Genomic DNA, 15681 nt, shown 5'->3' on the forward strand with positions numbered 1-15681 from the left:
GTAGTTTTAGTAGAGACGGGGTTTCACCATGTTGACCAGGATGGTCTCGATCTCTTGACCTCGTGATCCACCTGCCTCGGCCTCCCAAAGTGCTGGGATTACAGGCTTGAGCCACCACGCCCGACCTGATTTTATTTTTTAATTTTTTGAGACTGAGTCTCCCTTTGTCACTCAGTCTGGAGTGCAGTGGCGAGATCTCAGCTCACTGCAACCTCCACCTCTTGGATTCAAATGATTCTCCTGCCTTAGCCTCCCAAGTAGCCTGGAATACGGGCTTGTGCCACCACACCTGGCTGATTTTTTGTATTTTTAGTAGAGACGGGGTTTCACTGTGTTAGCCAGGATGGTCTCCATCTCCTGACCTTGTAACCTGCCCGCCTCGGCCTCCCAAAGTGCTGGAATTAAAGGCGTGAGCTATTGCACCCAGTTAATTTTGTATTTTTATTAGAGATGGGGGTTTCACCATATTGGTCAGGCTGGTCTTGAACTCCTGACCTCGTGATCTGCCTGCCTTGGCCTCCCAAAATGCTGGGATTACACACGTGAGCCACTGTACCTGGTCATGCTGACAGTTTTAATCCCAGCACTTTGAGAGGCCAAGGCGGGAAGATTGCTTGAGGCCAGAAGTTCCAGACCAGCTAGGTAACTAGTGAGACCCCTGTCTACAAAAATAAATGTGGTAGTGCATGCCTGTGGTTCCAGCTACTGGGAAGGTTGAGGTGGGAGAGTCACTTGAAACTGGAAGGTGGAGGGTACAGTGGACTGCGATCATGCCTCTGCACTCCAGCCTGGGTGACAGAGTGAGACCCCATCTCAAAAATAAAAAAGAAAAAGCCTGGGCGTAGTGGCTCGCGCCTGTTGTCCCAGCACTTTGGGAGGCTGAGGGGGGCAGATCATGAGGTCAGGAGTTCAAACCTGGCCAACATGGTGAAATACAAAAATATTCTAAAAATACAAAAATTAGCTGGGCATGGTAGCATGTGCCTGTAATCCCAGCCATTCTGGAGGCTAAGGCAGGAGAATTCTTGAATCGGGACCTGGGAGGCAGAGGTTGCAGTGAGCCGAGATTGCGCCATTGTACTCCATCCTGGGTTAAAGAGCAAGACTCCTTTAAAAAAAAAACAAAAAGAATGAAGCTTGGCCTGGGCAGGGTGGCTAGGAAGCGGCTCTGTCTGCATTTGGAAATCAGTTTTGGTGAACGTCCCAGCCCAGGGCCTGCTTTCTCAAAGGGCAAGCCCTCTGGTCTTCCGCCGCAGGCCTTTGTGTCCTCCCCTTGGCTCTTGGCCCTCTCACCTGTGGAAATGGCTGTGCACGTCAGAAGTGGGGGGCCCAGGGGTCTGTGTGACCCCTGGCACAGTGCATGGCACACAGCAAGCTTGCAGGCAGAGGCAGCTGTCCTCATCACTTGGAGGCCAGCCTCCCTGCCCTAGGGCTGTCATGGAGTGGCCTCAGGGACCACTGGGGGCCTCCTGTTCTGGTCACACTGGCCTCTGCCCTCCTGGGGCTTCTCCATCTCTTCACCTCGTGCTTCCTGAGCCATTTTATCTTCACTGTCTGCCTCCTCCTACACTGGACTGTGGGCTCCCAGAGGCCAGGGCTGGCTGTCTTGCCTACTGTTTTTTGGCTGAAATCACAGTGCCTGGCTTGTGGCATGTGTCCGATGCCCATCTGCTGATCAGTTGGTTGTGTGGTGGACATAACAGATGTATGTGTGTGGGGGTGGGCTTGAAGAACTCCTTCCCAAGCCTCTGAGGGTGGGACAGGTGGGGCAGACCCAGGGTGAGACGGTTACAGAGACTCACACGTACCCCTGTTCACACACGAGGAGCAGACCGAAACAGGTGCAGGCCATGCACAAGGAAGTGGCTCCGTCCGCAATGCCCAGACCCCTTCTGGCAAGAAGGGTGTGCTTGGGAGCGGGTAGAGCGTGGTTGCTAGTCTGGGGAGGGGCTCCAGGTCACATCCAGGTCTTTGGCAGGTTCGGAGCAACTTTGGCCGTTGGCCTGACCATCTTTGTGCTGTCTGTTGTCACTATCATCATCTGCTTCACCTGCTCCTGCTGCTGCCTGTACAAGACATGCCGCCGACCGCGTCGTAAGCATGCCCACCCTGCCCCACTGACCCCCTCGGGTGGCAAGAGGAGCTGACCAGGCCCTGCCTTGGCTAAGCTGGAGGGATGGGTGGCAAGCCTGGCCCTCAAGACCTAGGGAGATGGAGGAGGGCCCTGACTGGAATTCTCTTTGCAGCGGTTGTCACCACCACCACGTCCACCACTGTGGTGCACGCCCCTTACCCTCAGCCTCCAAGTGTGCCGCCTAGCTACCCTGGACCAAGCTACCAGGGCTACCACGCCATGCCCCCTCAGCCAGGGATGCCAGCAGCACCCTACCCAATGCAGTACCCACCGCCTTACCCAGCCCAGCCAATGGGCCCGCCGGCCTACCACGAGACCCTGGCTGGTGAGTGCCCCTGCCTACTCTAGCCCTGCCTGACTTCCTGAGCCCCTGCCAGCACCCCTCAGGCACCCATCCCAGAATACATCGCTGAATAGGCCTCTGTCCCTTTCTGCTTGCCTGCCACTGACATGGCAGCCCGCCATGCTCACAGCCAACCAGGGTCCTCTCTGCTTTCAGGAGGAGCAGCGGCACCCTACTCCGCCAGCCAGCCTCCTTACAACCCGGCCTACATGGATGCCCCGAAGGCGGCCCTCTGAGCATGCCCTGGCCTCTCCGGCTGCTACTTGGTTATGTTGTGTGTGTATGAGTGATGTGCAGGCACTCATGGGCGTAGTTCCCTACGCCCCATGCGTGCTGTGTGTGTCCTGCCTGTATATGTGGCTTCCTCTCATGCTGACGAGGGGAAGAACAATCCTTGCCAGAGTGGGCTGGGACCAGACTTTGTTCTCTTCCTCACCTGAAATTATGCTTCTTAAAAATCTCAAGCCAAACTCAAAGAATGGGGTGGTGGGAGTACCCTGTGAGGTGGGACCTGAGGAGTGGGGGGCTCTCCAGGGCACATCTGGAGTTCTTTTCCAGCTTACCCTAGGATGACCAAGTATGGCCTGTTAGACCAGGATGGCGCAGCTATATGATGCAGATGTGTCCTGGTTTCAGCAGTGTAGCCAGCTGCTGCTCGAGGCCATGGCTTGTCCCCAGAGTTGGAGGTACCCTTTGCAGAGTCAGGGACCTGATGCAGGTGAAGCTTGGGATCTGACCAAGTTGGGCTTTGATCCTCTCAGCAGATGTCCATTGCTCCCTGGGGCCTGTGTCATGCCCATTAGGGGTCAGGAAGCCTCTTGATGCCAGAACACCTCAGGCAGAGCCCTACTACCTGATACCCTGTGTCCTCCCTGGGACCACCTTAGGGCCACATGCACACACAGCCTAGCTGCCCACAGGTAGCTCTCCTGCCCTCGCTGACCCTGCCCTTCCCGCAGGTGAGCAGGGCAGCCTGTCCACCAGCACACTCAGGTCTCTTCCCTGCAGTTTTCATTTTATTTTAGCCAAACATTTTGCCTGTTTTCTGTTTTGAACATCATAGTGATGTGAGGCTGAAAGCCCTGGGTTGTGGAGGGAAATTGGCTCGGAGGAGGACAACCTGGCAACTGTGAGAGTCCCTGCTTCCCCTGACACCAGCTCATGGAAGATGCAACTCCTGTACCCCAGTCCAGTGTGTTCTGGCAGCAGGGACACCTGGCCAACCGGCCATCTGGACCAAAGGTGGGGTGTGGGGCGCTGGATGGCAGCTCTGGCCCAGATATGAATACCTCGGTGTTCCTCGTCGTCTGTTAGTTTCACCAGAGCTGTCTTAGCTTCGTATCTGTTGTGTTTCTGAAAGTCTAGGATCTGCACCTGTGTTTATAATAAATGCAATTGTTTGGAGCTGCTGCCCCCTTTCTTCTGGCCTCGGCTGCCGGGACTGGAATCAGGCGGTACTGTTTCCATCCACCATTTGGGCTTCTCTGTGTTTTCCCTACTTTTATCGGTCTCAGATAGTTGACCATCCTGCCAGAGAAAGTGAGAGACAAACACTATGCCCTCCTCCCCAGGTCCCTGGGTGTGGGGCAGAGGTCTGGGCTGCCAAGAAGGGTAGGAGGCAAGTGACCACTCAGTGCTATGCCGGGGGTCTTTATTCCTCAGATTTTCCTTCTTGGCTTACTCCCCAGGTGCAGCCAGGAATAGTCCATACAATGTGGCTACTGCCAAGGTCAGGACAGCCAGCAGACCCAGTGGGACCAGCAGCCCCTCCCTGGGTGGGGCTTCAGAGTCCTTCACTGAAGGAAGATCCTTGGGTCTCCTGCTCCCTTCAAGGCTGGGACTAGCGTTGCTGGTTGTGGCCAGGTGTAGAGTGGCTGTGACGGCAGATGGTCTTGGCTTGGTCCTAGCAGCGGCTGTGACTTCATACATGGGCCTGATGGTGCTGAAGGGCCTGGCGTGAGCATCCACCCACCGCAGCAGGGCCTGTGGTCTCCACTGACAGATACTGAGCAGGGCCAGGACGTCGCCCTCAGCCGTGTGTGAGTCCGGAGGGGGCTTCCCGTACAGGCGTGTGTAGATGCTGCCCAGGCTGTAGCTCTTTCTTGGGCCATGCTCTGAGGGGCTGCCCGCTCGCTCCAGGGCCTTCAGTGCAGTGATGCTATCCACACAGAAGGCACCATCCAGAGCACCGGTGAGGCCCAGCATAGCCAGCTCTGCTTGGAGCAGGGGGAAGTCGTAGCGGTCACCATTGTGTGCCACCAGGCACCAGGGCTGTGGCTGGCGCTGCAGGAAGGCTAGGAGCAGGTTGGCCAGGTTGTCATCAAAACACTGACGCCCATGTGCTGCCAGCACAGCTGTGCTCAAACCTGTGATCTCGATGGCTGCAGGGCTGCAGGCCTTCCTGGGAGCCACACACAGGGAAAGCTTGTCCACCACACGTGGTGGTGGAGGAACTATGGGAGGTGGCCCCTGAGACGTAGGGGGGTTCTCCAGGGCACATCTGTGGACAGCCAGCAGGCACAGCTCCGTGACCTTGGGCTGGGAGAAAGGCAAACCAGTGGCCTCCATGTCGAAGAAGATGAGGGTCTGCATGGGCCCCGGGGGCAGGGCCTGCGAGCCCATGGTTGGGTAGGTACCTGCCGCTGAGCCTGGGGAGGAGCATGGGGTGGGTAAGTGCCCAGTGTTAAAATTTGAAGAGGATGGAGTGGGGTAGGGGTGGGCAGAAGCACATCTCAGCCTTCCTTGGACAATCCTGCCCTGTCAGGGCCCATTTTCAGGCAGGAAGTTGGAGAGGGTGGGGTGGTTTCCTTAGTGGGATCAGCACATTGGACTGTCTGAGAGAGGGCTCCCTCTTCACAAGACTTGGCCCCTCCTCTACTGCCCCCTTAGCCTGGGGTGGGGGAACCCACGGCCTTCTTGCGCTGTCCCATCCCCTTGGGGGGCCACACTCACCACAGCAGGCAGGCAGCAGTGACTCGGCTGCACTCTCCCTCGGCTCTCGCTGACAGCAGTGGTGGGAAGTGAAACGGCATGGGCCCGCCCACAGGCCCACGTGAGACAGGCCCGCCCTGCTCGTCAGCCTGCCTGGCCTGTCCCTCACCAACATTCATCCCCCCACCCACCCCCTGCCCCTGAAGACCCCAGAGGCCTTCCCAGATCCACAGCTGTGGCCTGCTGGTGGCACAATGCACTGGGGCCCTCACACCAGTGACAGGCAGCTGGAAGGACCAGGTCAGCGGCGCCGGGCCAGCTCTGCGTCTTACACACTGCTCGGATCCCCTGCCTGGGCCCTTTGATGACCACCTGTGAGTCCCACTTTCTCAGGCTTTCCTGGTTTGGGCTTGGGCCAACGACCACCTCTTTCCCTCCCACACAATGGTTTCTTCCCATGGCTCTAGCCCAAAGCAATGACTCAGTACAATTCCACAGGCAGGGCAGGGCTCCTTCTTCAAGGCAGATCAGTTACCATGGGGACTGGGGCTCAGCGGCAGCCAGGACAGGAAGAAGGATCCCAGCCTCTCAGGGTCGCAGTCCCACTCCACCCCTCCCTCTCTGCCAAAGAGATCAGACTCAGGAAACAAGGCCGGCCAGTTCTCTGGGCAGTTCCTGCCGGGCACTGCTTTAATTGGTTGATGTAGTGAGGAAAGGAGCTGATGCCACCATGTGGCTGGATGCTCGCAGCCTCAGCCACACTCCATCTCGGGGTCGTCCACATCGGTCTCTGCGGCACAGAGGTCATCCAGGGCTGCCTCTGAGACAAAAAGGAGAGGGTTCCATGGTGAGGGCCCAAAGGTGCCAGGGCCTTAGGCAGGTCCCACCTCTCATCCCACAATGTCCACAGGAACTAACCAGTCCCTTCCACACTCAGGCCTTGCTCCCTCAGCTACTGCAAACAAAGTGATACAAAGGCAATTCAGACACGGGTATTTCCAGAAAAACCATGGCTCTGCCAGGCACATTCAACAGAGAGGAGCGAAAGGCCACCCAATATGCTTGGAGAAGAACTGGGCAGAAAGATAAAGAAAACTGCCCCAGTGCCAGAAAAGGCTGCAGTGGGAGGGGCCCAGGAAGCTGACTCATTGGAACCCCAGGGAGAAGCCATGGGGGCTGGGCGGGAGGGCCTCTGGCAGGCTCACCTTCACAGTCAGTCACGTCAGGAAGCCCTCGGATGAGCATGCTGACCCCCGGCATCACCTGGTCATACTGATGCAGGACCTCCACGCAGTGCATCATGAAGAGCTTGTCCTTCTGGGACAGGCCGTGCAGCAGCAGCACTGTGTCCCGCAGACAGCGCACTGTCCGCCTTTGCTGGTTGGTCCTTGGGGGCCCTCCTGCCCTCCGCACTGTCAGCCACTGTCTGTGCAACATCACTGTGAGCGCTCTGACCACCTGGGGGAGAGGGGGCGCAGACGGTCTGCTGTCACCATGGCCTGCACCCTAACAATCTGCTCAGCCTTACCACCTCAGGTGAGGGGGTTTGCAGTGGGGCCTATAGTCCTTGCACAGGGCCCCTTACCACCCACAGAGCTGCCAGCTGTTGGCCCCTGCCCACTCACCTCTACATTACACTGGCAGTTGGAGCCAGTGACTGGGGGCAAGGGGCTCTGCACACCAAGCTTAGCCAGGAGCCACACCACCTAGAACAAGAACAGATTGGTTCCATCCTGGGCAGAAGGAGACTAGTCCCCACAAGGGCTTTCTCAAGCTTCTTCAAGAATTCAATTGCTTCAGCAACTGCTTGTCTGCACAAATGGGGTCCAAGAAGTGGTGTGGGACCTTCCCAGGCCACACTCAGGATGGGCACCCATGTCTCACCAGCAACCCACCTGCCCCCAGCCCCCAAAGCCAGACAGGATCAGTCATCAGGCAACTCTGCCAAGTCCCGCCTAGATTGCATCTGTGTAGTACACAGACCCCAAACTGAGTTTACCTCTTTTGCTGCGTGATCTTGTTACTAAAACGAATTAAAGCTCCTTTTCTCCCCAGAGGAAAGAAAGGAGATTCTGTCGGTTCTTAGGATGGGATGGGGTGGGGGACAGCGTCCAGAAGGGGCTCTGAAGTTTTTACCTCTTGTTCTAGTTTGAGCCACTGTGTCTCCGAGGCCACTCTGTCAGGCCGTGATGTGATGTACAGGTACAGCAGCAGCAGGAGGCAGCCTTCTGAAAAGGACAGCCCGCCTTTCTCTCAGGGTGCCCTTTCTCATGCAGAGCCTGGGCTACCTGCTGCAGAAGCCCTCCGAGGCCCTTGAACCTGTCCCCAGCCCCTCCCCTGATCTGCAGGAGCAGTCCAGATGCCCACCCCACCATGCTTTACCTGAATGGGAACAGAGCTGAGGCACCAGTTCTTCATGGTCCGCCAGCAGGGAAAGGAGCTCAACAGCTAGCAGCACGCTAGGTAGAGGTGTTTCTGGGCTGAGGCACTTTGGCAGCACTTTGAACACACATTGGAACCTAAAAGATGGGGACCCAGAGAGATGTGACACTCCCCAACCCCAACTCACTTTAGAGCATAACCTCCCCTCACATTCCACCAGAGGTAGCAGGAAATTGAGCAAGGCAGTAGGAAGAGGAGAGTTAGTGCGGATAGACTTGGATTTCAGTGCTGGCCTGACCCCGCTTACTTGCTATGAAACTTGTTTCATGTAACAAGTGGGCAGTCTCACTGCAGGACAGGCCCTCATCTGGCGTAGCATCGCCCAGGAAGTGGGATGACTTCCTGAACCTCGGATGCCTGGCTTTCACATGTTCCCAAACAGGGATGCAGGTCCTAACTTAGGTGTGAGAGAAATGTTCTGTGCCCACAGAAGGACCAGCCAAGGCTCCAGGAGTGACAAACATGGCCTTGGCTATAGTTGGATCTTATGAGAACTCTTACAAGCAAGGAAGACCATTTTTTTTCTACCTGTTAGAAAGCACATCTGCTGCCAGTGGGAGAATGTGCCTACTGTGGGCTGTGCAGGAGGGAGGGGTTCCGGGCACACTGCCCCATGTCTCAGGGACAAAGGGAAAACTATTCCCAAGAAGCCAGGCCGCAAGGCAACTGCTGCTGTTTGCCCAACTCACATAGCCTGGAGGAGCATGATGGACTGGCCTTGTGGGTGGGGAGAAGGGCAATTCTATGGGGTCTGGCCAGGTGTGTACCCCTTCAGACATCTGCAGTTTCTGAGCACATAAGGTAAAGATATCCCTCAGTATGTCCTTAGGAAGCAAGGTCTCACTGTGTGGGGTGAACTCACTTTAGAGCAAATCCTGCATAGCAGACAAAAAGTTCAATGCTTTTTAGTTGCCAGGGTGTGCAGACCTTTGTGAAAAACTGGAATTTAACCTGGCTGTTACATGGTTTCATTATTGGGCTGTAAGAGGCCCAATATCTGCCACTTGCAGAGGGTATCTGCAAGGAAAATCTACCCTTATATATAACACAGTGGTTTCCAAGTTATTTTTGGATAGCATAAGAACCTTTTTTTTTTTTTTTTTTTTTTTTTGAGGGTTTTCCTTTTTTTTTTTTTTTTTTTTTTGAGACGGAGTCTCGCTCTTGTTACCCAGGCTGGAGTGCAATGGCGCAATCTCGGCTCACCGCAACCTCCGTCTCCTGGATTCAGGCAATTCTCCTGCCTCAGCCTCCTGAGTAGCTGGGATTACAGGCACGTGCCACCATGCCCAGCTAATTTTTTGTATTTTTAGTAGAGACGGGGTTTCACCATGTTGACCAGGATGGTCTCCAACTCCTGACCTCAGGAGATCCACCTGCCTTGGCATCTCAAAGTGCTGAGATTACAGGCATGAGCCACTGCGCCTGATCTAAATAAAATTTTATGCAGGTCAGAGCTCACTGCCACCATGCCTGGCTAATAAAAAAAAACTGTAAAGATGGAGTCTTGCTTTTTTGCCTACGCTGGTCTCAAACTCCTGGGCTCAAGTGATCCTCCCTGCCTTGGCCTCCCAAAATGCTGGGATTACAAGCAGGAGCCACTGTGCCCAGCTTGGGATTCATTCATTTAACAAACATTAAACAACCAAGGCTGGGCGAGGTGGCTCATGCGTATAATCCCAGCACTTTGGGAGGCCAAGGTGGGTGGATAACCTGAGGTCAGGCATTCAAGACCAGCCTGGCCAACATGGTGAAACCCCGTCTTTATTAAAAATGCATAAAATTAGCCGGGAATGGTGGTAGGCACCTGTAATCCCAGGTTCTTGAGAGGCTGAGGCAGTATAATTGCTTGAACTTGGGAGGTGAAGGTTGCAGTGAGCTGAGATCACGCCACTGCACTCCATCCTGGGCAACAAGAGTGAAACTTCATCTCAAAAAACAACAACAAAACCAGCCACTATGAGCTGGTCCCCTGATGGGCACTTGAGTGCTGGGTCTGCCCGACCCCACTGCCCACATTACACTGTGGTGCTGTCCAGCTCTGAGCACTTTTAGCATAGGCCAGACGAAAAATATTTGGGTGAAAACTGGGATCTAGGAAACAGCAGTGCTGAGCTCAGAGACGAGATGATTTAAGATATATCCAGCCAGTAGACTTATTCCAACATAGAAACTGGCCTCTTGGTGGAATGCTGAGAGGGAGACTGGATTACTGGATGAGGGGGTGGGCTGGCTGTGTTCACAGTTCTCCCAGTCTTAGGGCTCTGGAATCCCAAGGGAGGAATTTATGATCACAGTGTTCATTCCCTAGGTTCACTGTGCTACTACTTCCCACAAGCCTTAAGAGGAACAGGCCACCCCAGACACATGCTAAACATGGGCACAATATCAAGCAGACACTCCCCACAAGGTCAGCCTGTGGGCCCCTGCTTCCTTAGGGAACCCACTAAATCCTCTGCTTAGGATTCCTTAGGGAACCCTTCCTACATCCTCTGCTTCCGTAGGGAACTCACTAAACTTCAATGTGTTTGTGATATGTGGTCTTCACGTGACCCACTTCTCAGGTTCAGAGGCCACTTGTCTCAGCCCTTGCCCTGGGGCAGGACCCTCCTCCACAGGGGTTAGCAGCCTCCTTTAATCATGTGTGCCTTTTGCTTATCTGTTGTTCAGAGGCAGAATTAAACCAAATAAACCAATTCTTTGGTTCTCCCAACGGTTGACCCCACTTCCCATCACTTCAGAACTCCCTGAACCAAGCCTTAAAACTAACTAGTGTAGGCCGGGCGCGGTGGCTCACGCTTGTAATCCCAGCACTTTGGGAGGCCGAGGCGGGTGGATCATGAGGTCAAGAGATCGAGACCATCCTGGTCAACATGGTGAAACCCCGTCACTACTAAAATTACAAAAAATTAGCTGGGCATGGTGGCGTGTGCCTGTAATCCCAGCTACTCAGGAGGCTGAGGCAGGAGAATTGCCCGAACCCAGGAGGCGGAGGNGGCTGAGGCAGGAGAATTGCCCGAACCCAGGAGGCGGAGGTTGCGGTGAGCCGAGATCGCGCCATTGCACTCCAGCTTGGGTAACAAGAGCGAAACTCCGTCTCCAAAAAAAAAAAAAAAAACTAACTAGTGTAGATAAGCCAAGATGTGAGCAAAGTACAAGGGCCACAGGTTACACCTTAAGAGGTCAGGTGAGACCCACAAAGCATCATGACTCCTGTGCTGCTTTATACCTGGGCAAGAAATCAGAGGAAGTGTTTTCGGCTAATTTCACCAAAACCTTAAGGCACTGGCTCAGGACACTGGCTTGAAGGTGACCTGCTGCTGCAGAAGAGAAAGCCAACAGCTGAAGAAGCATCTTCAACAGTGGGTGCTGTCCTTGGTCATCAGCAACCCCCACTGGGGCTGAGGTCATATCTCCATTACAATGCCTGTGAACCAGGCTCTTGTTTCCTTCCCCAGCAGCAGAATCTGCCCCCACTCCTGACAGTAATAGGCAGACGACTGCTCTGCTGTGGCACACCAGGTGCTGAAGAATGCTAAGTGCAGTCACAGAGAAGCCTTCCAGGATGCACATTGAGTCCTCAGGGTTGGTCTCCACCCCAGAGCTCACGCAGGAGGAATGTGTCGGTGAGTCCCCAGGTGCTCCGCTTCTCTTAGCAGCTGCCAAGTCTTGCAGGGCCTGGCAGTGTAAGCCGATGAAGAACTGTACAAGGGGGAGGAAATGCACGGCCCCAGGAAGCTGGCAGAGTGGGAAGGCCCTTCTGCCTCCCTCTGCTGCGTCTCCATCATGTGAGCATTCATTCCTGGCAACCAGATTCAGTCCAGTGAATGCCAGGTTCTGTGCTTCTCTCAGGGCTGAGAGGGAAAATGACCCATCATGAGAACCTGTGGTCCTGAGGCCTAACGTTCCAGCCAAGGTACTGGCAACGAACACAAAAGAAAAATAAGTAAGTGTGGGATGGAGATAAGGTCGAGGGCCCCCAACAGCCTGCCTGCCACGTTCTCCCAGCTCCCTGCCCATCCCCCAGACTTCCCAGGCTGGCCAGGGCCAGAAAGGAACTTCTTTCCAGGAAACTCCTTCCCAAGCAAGCTTTCCAGGAGTCTTATGCTTACCTGCCAAACCCTGGTGGCTGCAGGGAGGTGCCAGCAGGAGACTCAGAACAACTACTCAGGAGGTGGCAAAGACTTAGGGATGACCCTGCGATCAAAGGCTGCTTCAGGAGCAGGTTTATCAAAATGGAACCTGCAGAAGACAAGGCGGCTCTAGAAGGTTCTGACATGGGACATCTTTTCTGTGGCCTCAGAAGGAAACAGTAAGGATTCTTTGGATGCCAACTGTCCTCTAAGCTGCCACTAAGCCCAGGAAGATGCCTGTTGGTGTGGAAGGCTCTGGGACCTACCTGCCCTTGGCCCTTTCCACTTTATAAAGTCTTCTGCTTAAGCACATACTTTGACTTCCCTGGACTCTCTGAAGGACTGCCTGGGGCGCCGGTTCTCAGAGGCCTGGGCAATTCTTCTGCATATCACTCAGAGCCATGCAGCCCCCTGCAGGAGAAGCAGGATTCTGGTACCTTGAGTGTCTGATCTCTGCCTCCAGCTGTCAACAAAGGTTTTCTGGGCCTTTTCTTGCTTTATGGAGTCACCTCTCAGACTGTGGGTCTTACTGTCTGAAATGAGATAAAATGTAAATCAAAACTTGAGCACTAAAGCACAGGCATGTCAGAAACTTTTGCATGTAATGAGTTTAAAACACAAGTTGTTCTACTTCTTTGACCTTGGATCAAAGAAAGAGCCAAAGTAGTTCAAGAGCCCTTGCATCTTTTACCTTCCTCATGTAAAATAGGAACTCATACAAGGAAAGGAAAAGAAAATCAAGCTGTTTGCCTCACTAAAAATAAGGCAATTAGATAAAACAGTAACCACTAACATTGACATGGTGCTCGGTATGTGCTGGACACTGTTCTAAGAGCTTTACACACATCAGCCCATTTGTTCCTCAGTGACTCTATAAGGAGTTATCATTAGCTCTGTTTTACATAGGGAAACTGAGGCACAGAGACTAAAGGACTTGGCCAAATCATGTAAGTCAGTAAGTAGCATTACTGGGACTTACACCTAGGCTACTAGGCCCAATTGCCTGCCCCTTTAGTTGTTAGATGCCAAAAATGTAAGTGGGCTGCAGTTTCTCAGAAGTGTATGATGGCCAAGGATTTGAAAGGCTGATGGTGAGAAATGGCTCAATGTATCTGATTTATAAGATACACTGGTATAGCAGTCTGAAAACCTACTGATGTTAGATTGTCTCTCTCTAGAAAACAGCAGCATCCCCTCAATCTGAACTGAGTTATAAAAACTCAAAAGCTGGACTACAAAAGGAAAACATGTCCCTTCATACTAGCTATGTTTTTGGCATGGCCAATTGATGCTATTATGTTTTAAAAATATGCCCACAAATGCTTTGACATACCTCCCTTCAAAAGGTATAGCTTGGTTTCCTCTTCCCTGAACGAAGCCCAGACACAGTGACTTGCTTCTAACAAACAGAATGTCGCAGAGGTGGGCTGGGCGTGGTGGCTCACACTTGTAATCCCAGCACTTTGGGAAGCTGAGGCGGGTGGATCACCTGAGGTCGGGAGTTCAAGACCAGCCTGGCCAACATAGTGAAACTCTGTCTCTACTAAAAATACAAAAATTAGCTGGGCATGGTGGTGGGCACCTGTAATCCCAGCTACAGGGAGGCTGAGGCAGGAGAATCACTTGAACCCAGGAGGCAGAGGTTGCAGTGAGCCAGGATCATGCCATTGCACTCCAGCTTGGGCAACTAGAGTGAAACTGTCTCAAAAAAAAAAAAAAAAAAAAAAAAAAAAAAAAAAAAAAAAAAAAGGCCAGGCGCAGTGGCTCACGCCTGTAATCCCAGCACTTTGGGGGGCCAAGGAGGGTGGATCACAAGGTCAAGAGATCGAGACCATTCTGGTCAACATGGTGAAACCCCGTCTCTACTAAAAATACAAAACATTAGCTGGGCATGGCGGTGTGTACCTTTAATCCCAGCTACTCAGGAGGCTGAGGCAGGAGAAATGCCTCAACCCAGGAGGTGGGGGTTGCGGTGAGCCGAGAGCGCACCATTGCACTCCAGCCTGGGTAACAGGAGTGAAACTCCGTCTCAAAAAAAAAGAATGAGGCAGAGGTGATGCTGTGTGACTTCTGAAGCCAGGCCATAGAAGGATAGCTTCTCCCTGGTTCTGTCTCTGGATTTGCTATCTTTAGAAGCCACTACCAGGTTATAAGGACACTCTGTATCCATGTGCAGAGGCCTATGTGGCAAGGAATTACACTGCCAGCCATGTGAGTGAGCCACCTTGAAACAGGTCCTCCAGCTTAAGATAAGCTTTCAGTGATTCCAGTCCCTGCAGAGATTGTCCCCACTGTGCCCTGTCAGAACTGCTGATCACAGAAACTGGGAGAAAATAAATAATAATTGTTGTTTTAAGCCACAAATTTGGGCAGTTTGTTATACAACAATAGATGACTAATGGACTTACCCTCTCTGCCCACCGGAGGCTTGCATCCTGGCTCTGTCTGGCAGGCGTGGGGAAGGGACATGTTAGCACTAAAAGACTCCTTTGTAGGAAAAGATGTTTTTCCAAATTGTGGTGAACATGCTTCTGGCTTTATAACCACAGAAGGGTTTTTCCTAGGACTGGAAAAAGTTGACTATGAAAGCAAAGTAATGATTCTGCTAAAACCATTCAAAATACCTGGTTACAAAATTTCTAACAAACTTTAAACTTTTCATGTCGTTTTAACCAAAGGTTTTATCTATATATGTCTACCATTCTTTGTCAGGGAAGCAGTGCAAAATACTAGGCATTTTTTTTTCCTTTTCTTGGGACAGAGTCTTGCTCTGTCATCCAGGCTGGAGTGCAGTGGCACAATCTCGGTGCACTGCAACCTCTGCCTCCTGAGTTCAAGCAATTCCCCTGCTGCAGCCTCCCAAGTAGCTGGGATTACAGGTGCTTGCCACCACGCCCAGATAATTTTTTTGTATTTTTAGTAGAGACAGGGTTTCGCCATGTTGCCCAGACTGGTTTTGAACTCCTGAGCTCAGGCAATCTGCTGCCTCAGCCTCCCAAAGTGCTGGGATTACAGGCGTGAGCCACGGTGCCTGGCATTTTTTTTTTCTTCTTGAAATGGAGTCTTGCTCTGTCGGCCAAGGTGGAGTGCAGTGGTGCGATCTTGGCTCACTGCAACCTCCACCTCCTGGGTTCAAGTGATTCTCCAGCCTTAGCCTCCCAAGTAGCTGGGATTACAAGCGCCTGCCACCAATCCTGGCTAATTTTTCCTTTTTTTCTTTTGAGACGTAGTTTCACTCTTGTTGCCCAGGCTGGAGTGCAATGGCGTGATCTCGGCTCACCGCAACCTCTGCCTCCAAGGTTCAAGCAATTCTCCTGCCTCAGCCTCCTGTGTAGCTGGGATTACAGGCATGTGCCACCCCCCCCCCAATTTTGTATTTTTAGTAGAGATGGGGTTTCTCCATGTTGGTCAGGCTGGTCTTGAACTCCCAACCTCAGGTGATCAGTCCACCTCAGCCTCCCAAAGTGCTGGGATTACAGACGTGAGCCACCGCACCTGGCTTAATTTTTGTATTTTAGTAGAGATGGGGTTTCACCATTTGGCCAAGCTGGTCTCGAACTCCTGACCTCAAATGATCTGCCTGCCTCAGTCTCCCAAAATGTTGGGATTACAGGTGTAAGCCACTGCACCCGGCCAATGTGGAACAAATTTTTTTTTAACAGTCATAAGATTTCCAATAGAATTTAAATGCAAAGAGTTTA

At 53.0% G+C, this 15681-nt stretch overlaps 3 protein-coding genes across 6 annotated transcripts in view; 1 reads left to right on the forward strand and 2 right to left on the reverse strand.

The window, feature by feature from the left end:
• Positions 1–3881, forward strand: part of SHISA5 (shisa family member 5) — a 37917-nt gene extending 34036 nt beyond the window's left edge. For all 3 annotated transcript variants that reach the window (XM_017514622.2, XM_017514815.2, XM_017514889.2), the window contains 3 exons: positions 1979–2094; positions 2247–2459; positions 2634–3881. In XM_017514622.2, the coding sequence (XP_017370111.1) occupies positions 1979–2094; positions 2247–2459; positions 2634–2713 (409 nt within the window). In that variant the 3' untranslated portion in view covers positions 2714–3881. The remainder of the gene's footprint in view (positions 1–1978; positions 2095–2246; positions 2460–2633) is intronic.
• Positions 3882–4111: 230 nt separating this feature from the next.
• Positions 4112–5930, reverse strand: TREX1 (three prime repair exonuclease 1). Its single transcript, XM_017515007.2, has 2 exons — positions 5430–5930; positions 4112–5125 (listed from the first exon to the last, which is right to left on the reverse strand). The coding sequence occupies exons 1-2, from the start codon at positions 5581–5583 to the stop codon at positions 4155–4157; spliced, it is 1125 nt and encodes a 374-aa protein (XP_017370496.2). The 5' UTR covers positions 5584–5930; the 3' UTR covers positions 4112–4154.
• Positions 5931–6064: 134 nt separating this feature from the next.
• LOC108292621 (ATR interacting protein) overlaps positions 6065–15681 on the reverse strand; it is a 20055-nt gene continuing 10438 nt past the window's right edge. The window contains exons 5-13 of one of the 2 annotated variants that reach the window (XM_017513635.2): positions 14389–14546; positions 12418–12513; positions 11960–12089; positions 11077–11766; positions 7791–7927; positions 7545–7636; positions 7034–7114; positions 6614–6866; positions 6065–6228 (exon numbers count right to left, since the gene is read on the reverse strand). In XM_017513635.2, the coding sequence (XP_017369124.1) occupies positions 6161–6228; positions 6614–6866; positions 7034–7114; positions 7545–7636; positions 7791–7927; positions 11077–11766; positions 11960–12089; positions 12418–12513; positions 14389–14546 (1705 nt within the window). In that variant the 3' untranslated portion in view covers positions 6065–6160. The remainder of the gene's footprint in view (positions 6229–6613; positions 6867–7033; positions 7115–7544; positions 7637–7790; positions 7928–11076; positions 11767–11959; positions 12090–12417; positions 12514–14388; positions 14547–15681) is intronic. The other variant, XM_017513715.2, reaches the window with a different exon arrangement.

This window comes from Cebus imitator, unplaced genomic scaffold (genome assembly GCF_001604975.1).
Source record: "Cebus imitator isolate Cc_AM_T3 unplaced genomic scaffold, Cebus_imitator-1.0 Scaffold0, whole genome shotgun sequence".
In the NCBI taxonomy this organism is placed as follows: domain Eukaryota; kingdom Metazoa; phylum Chordata; class Mammalia; order Primates; family Cebidae; genus Cebus; species Cebus imitator.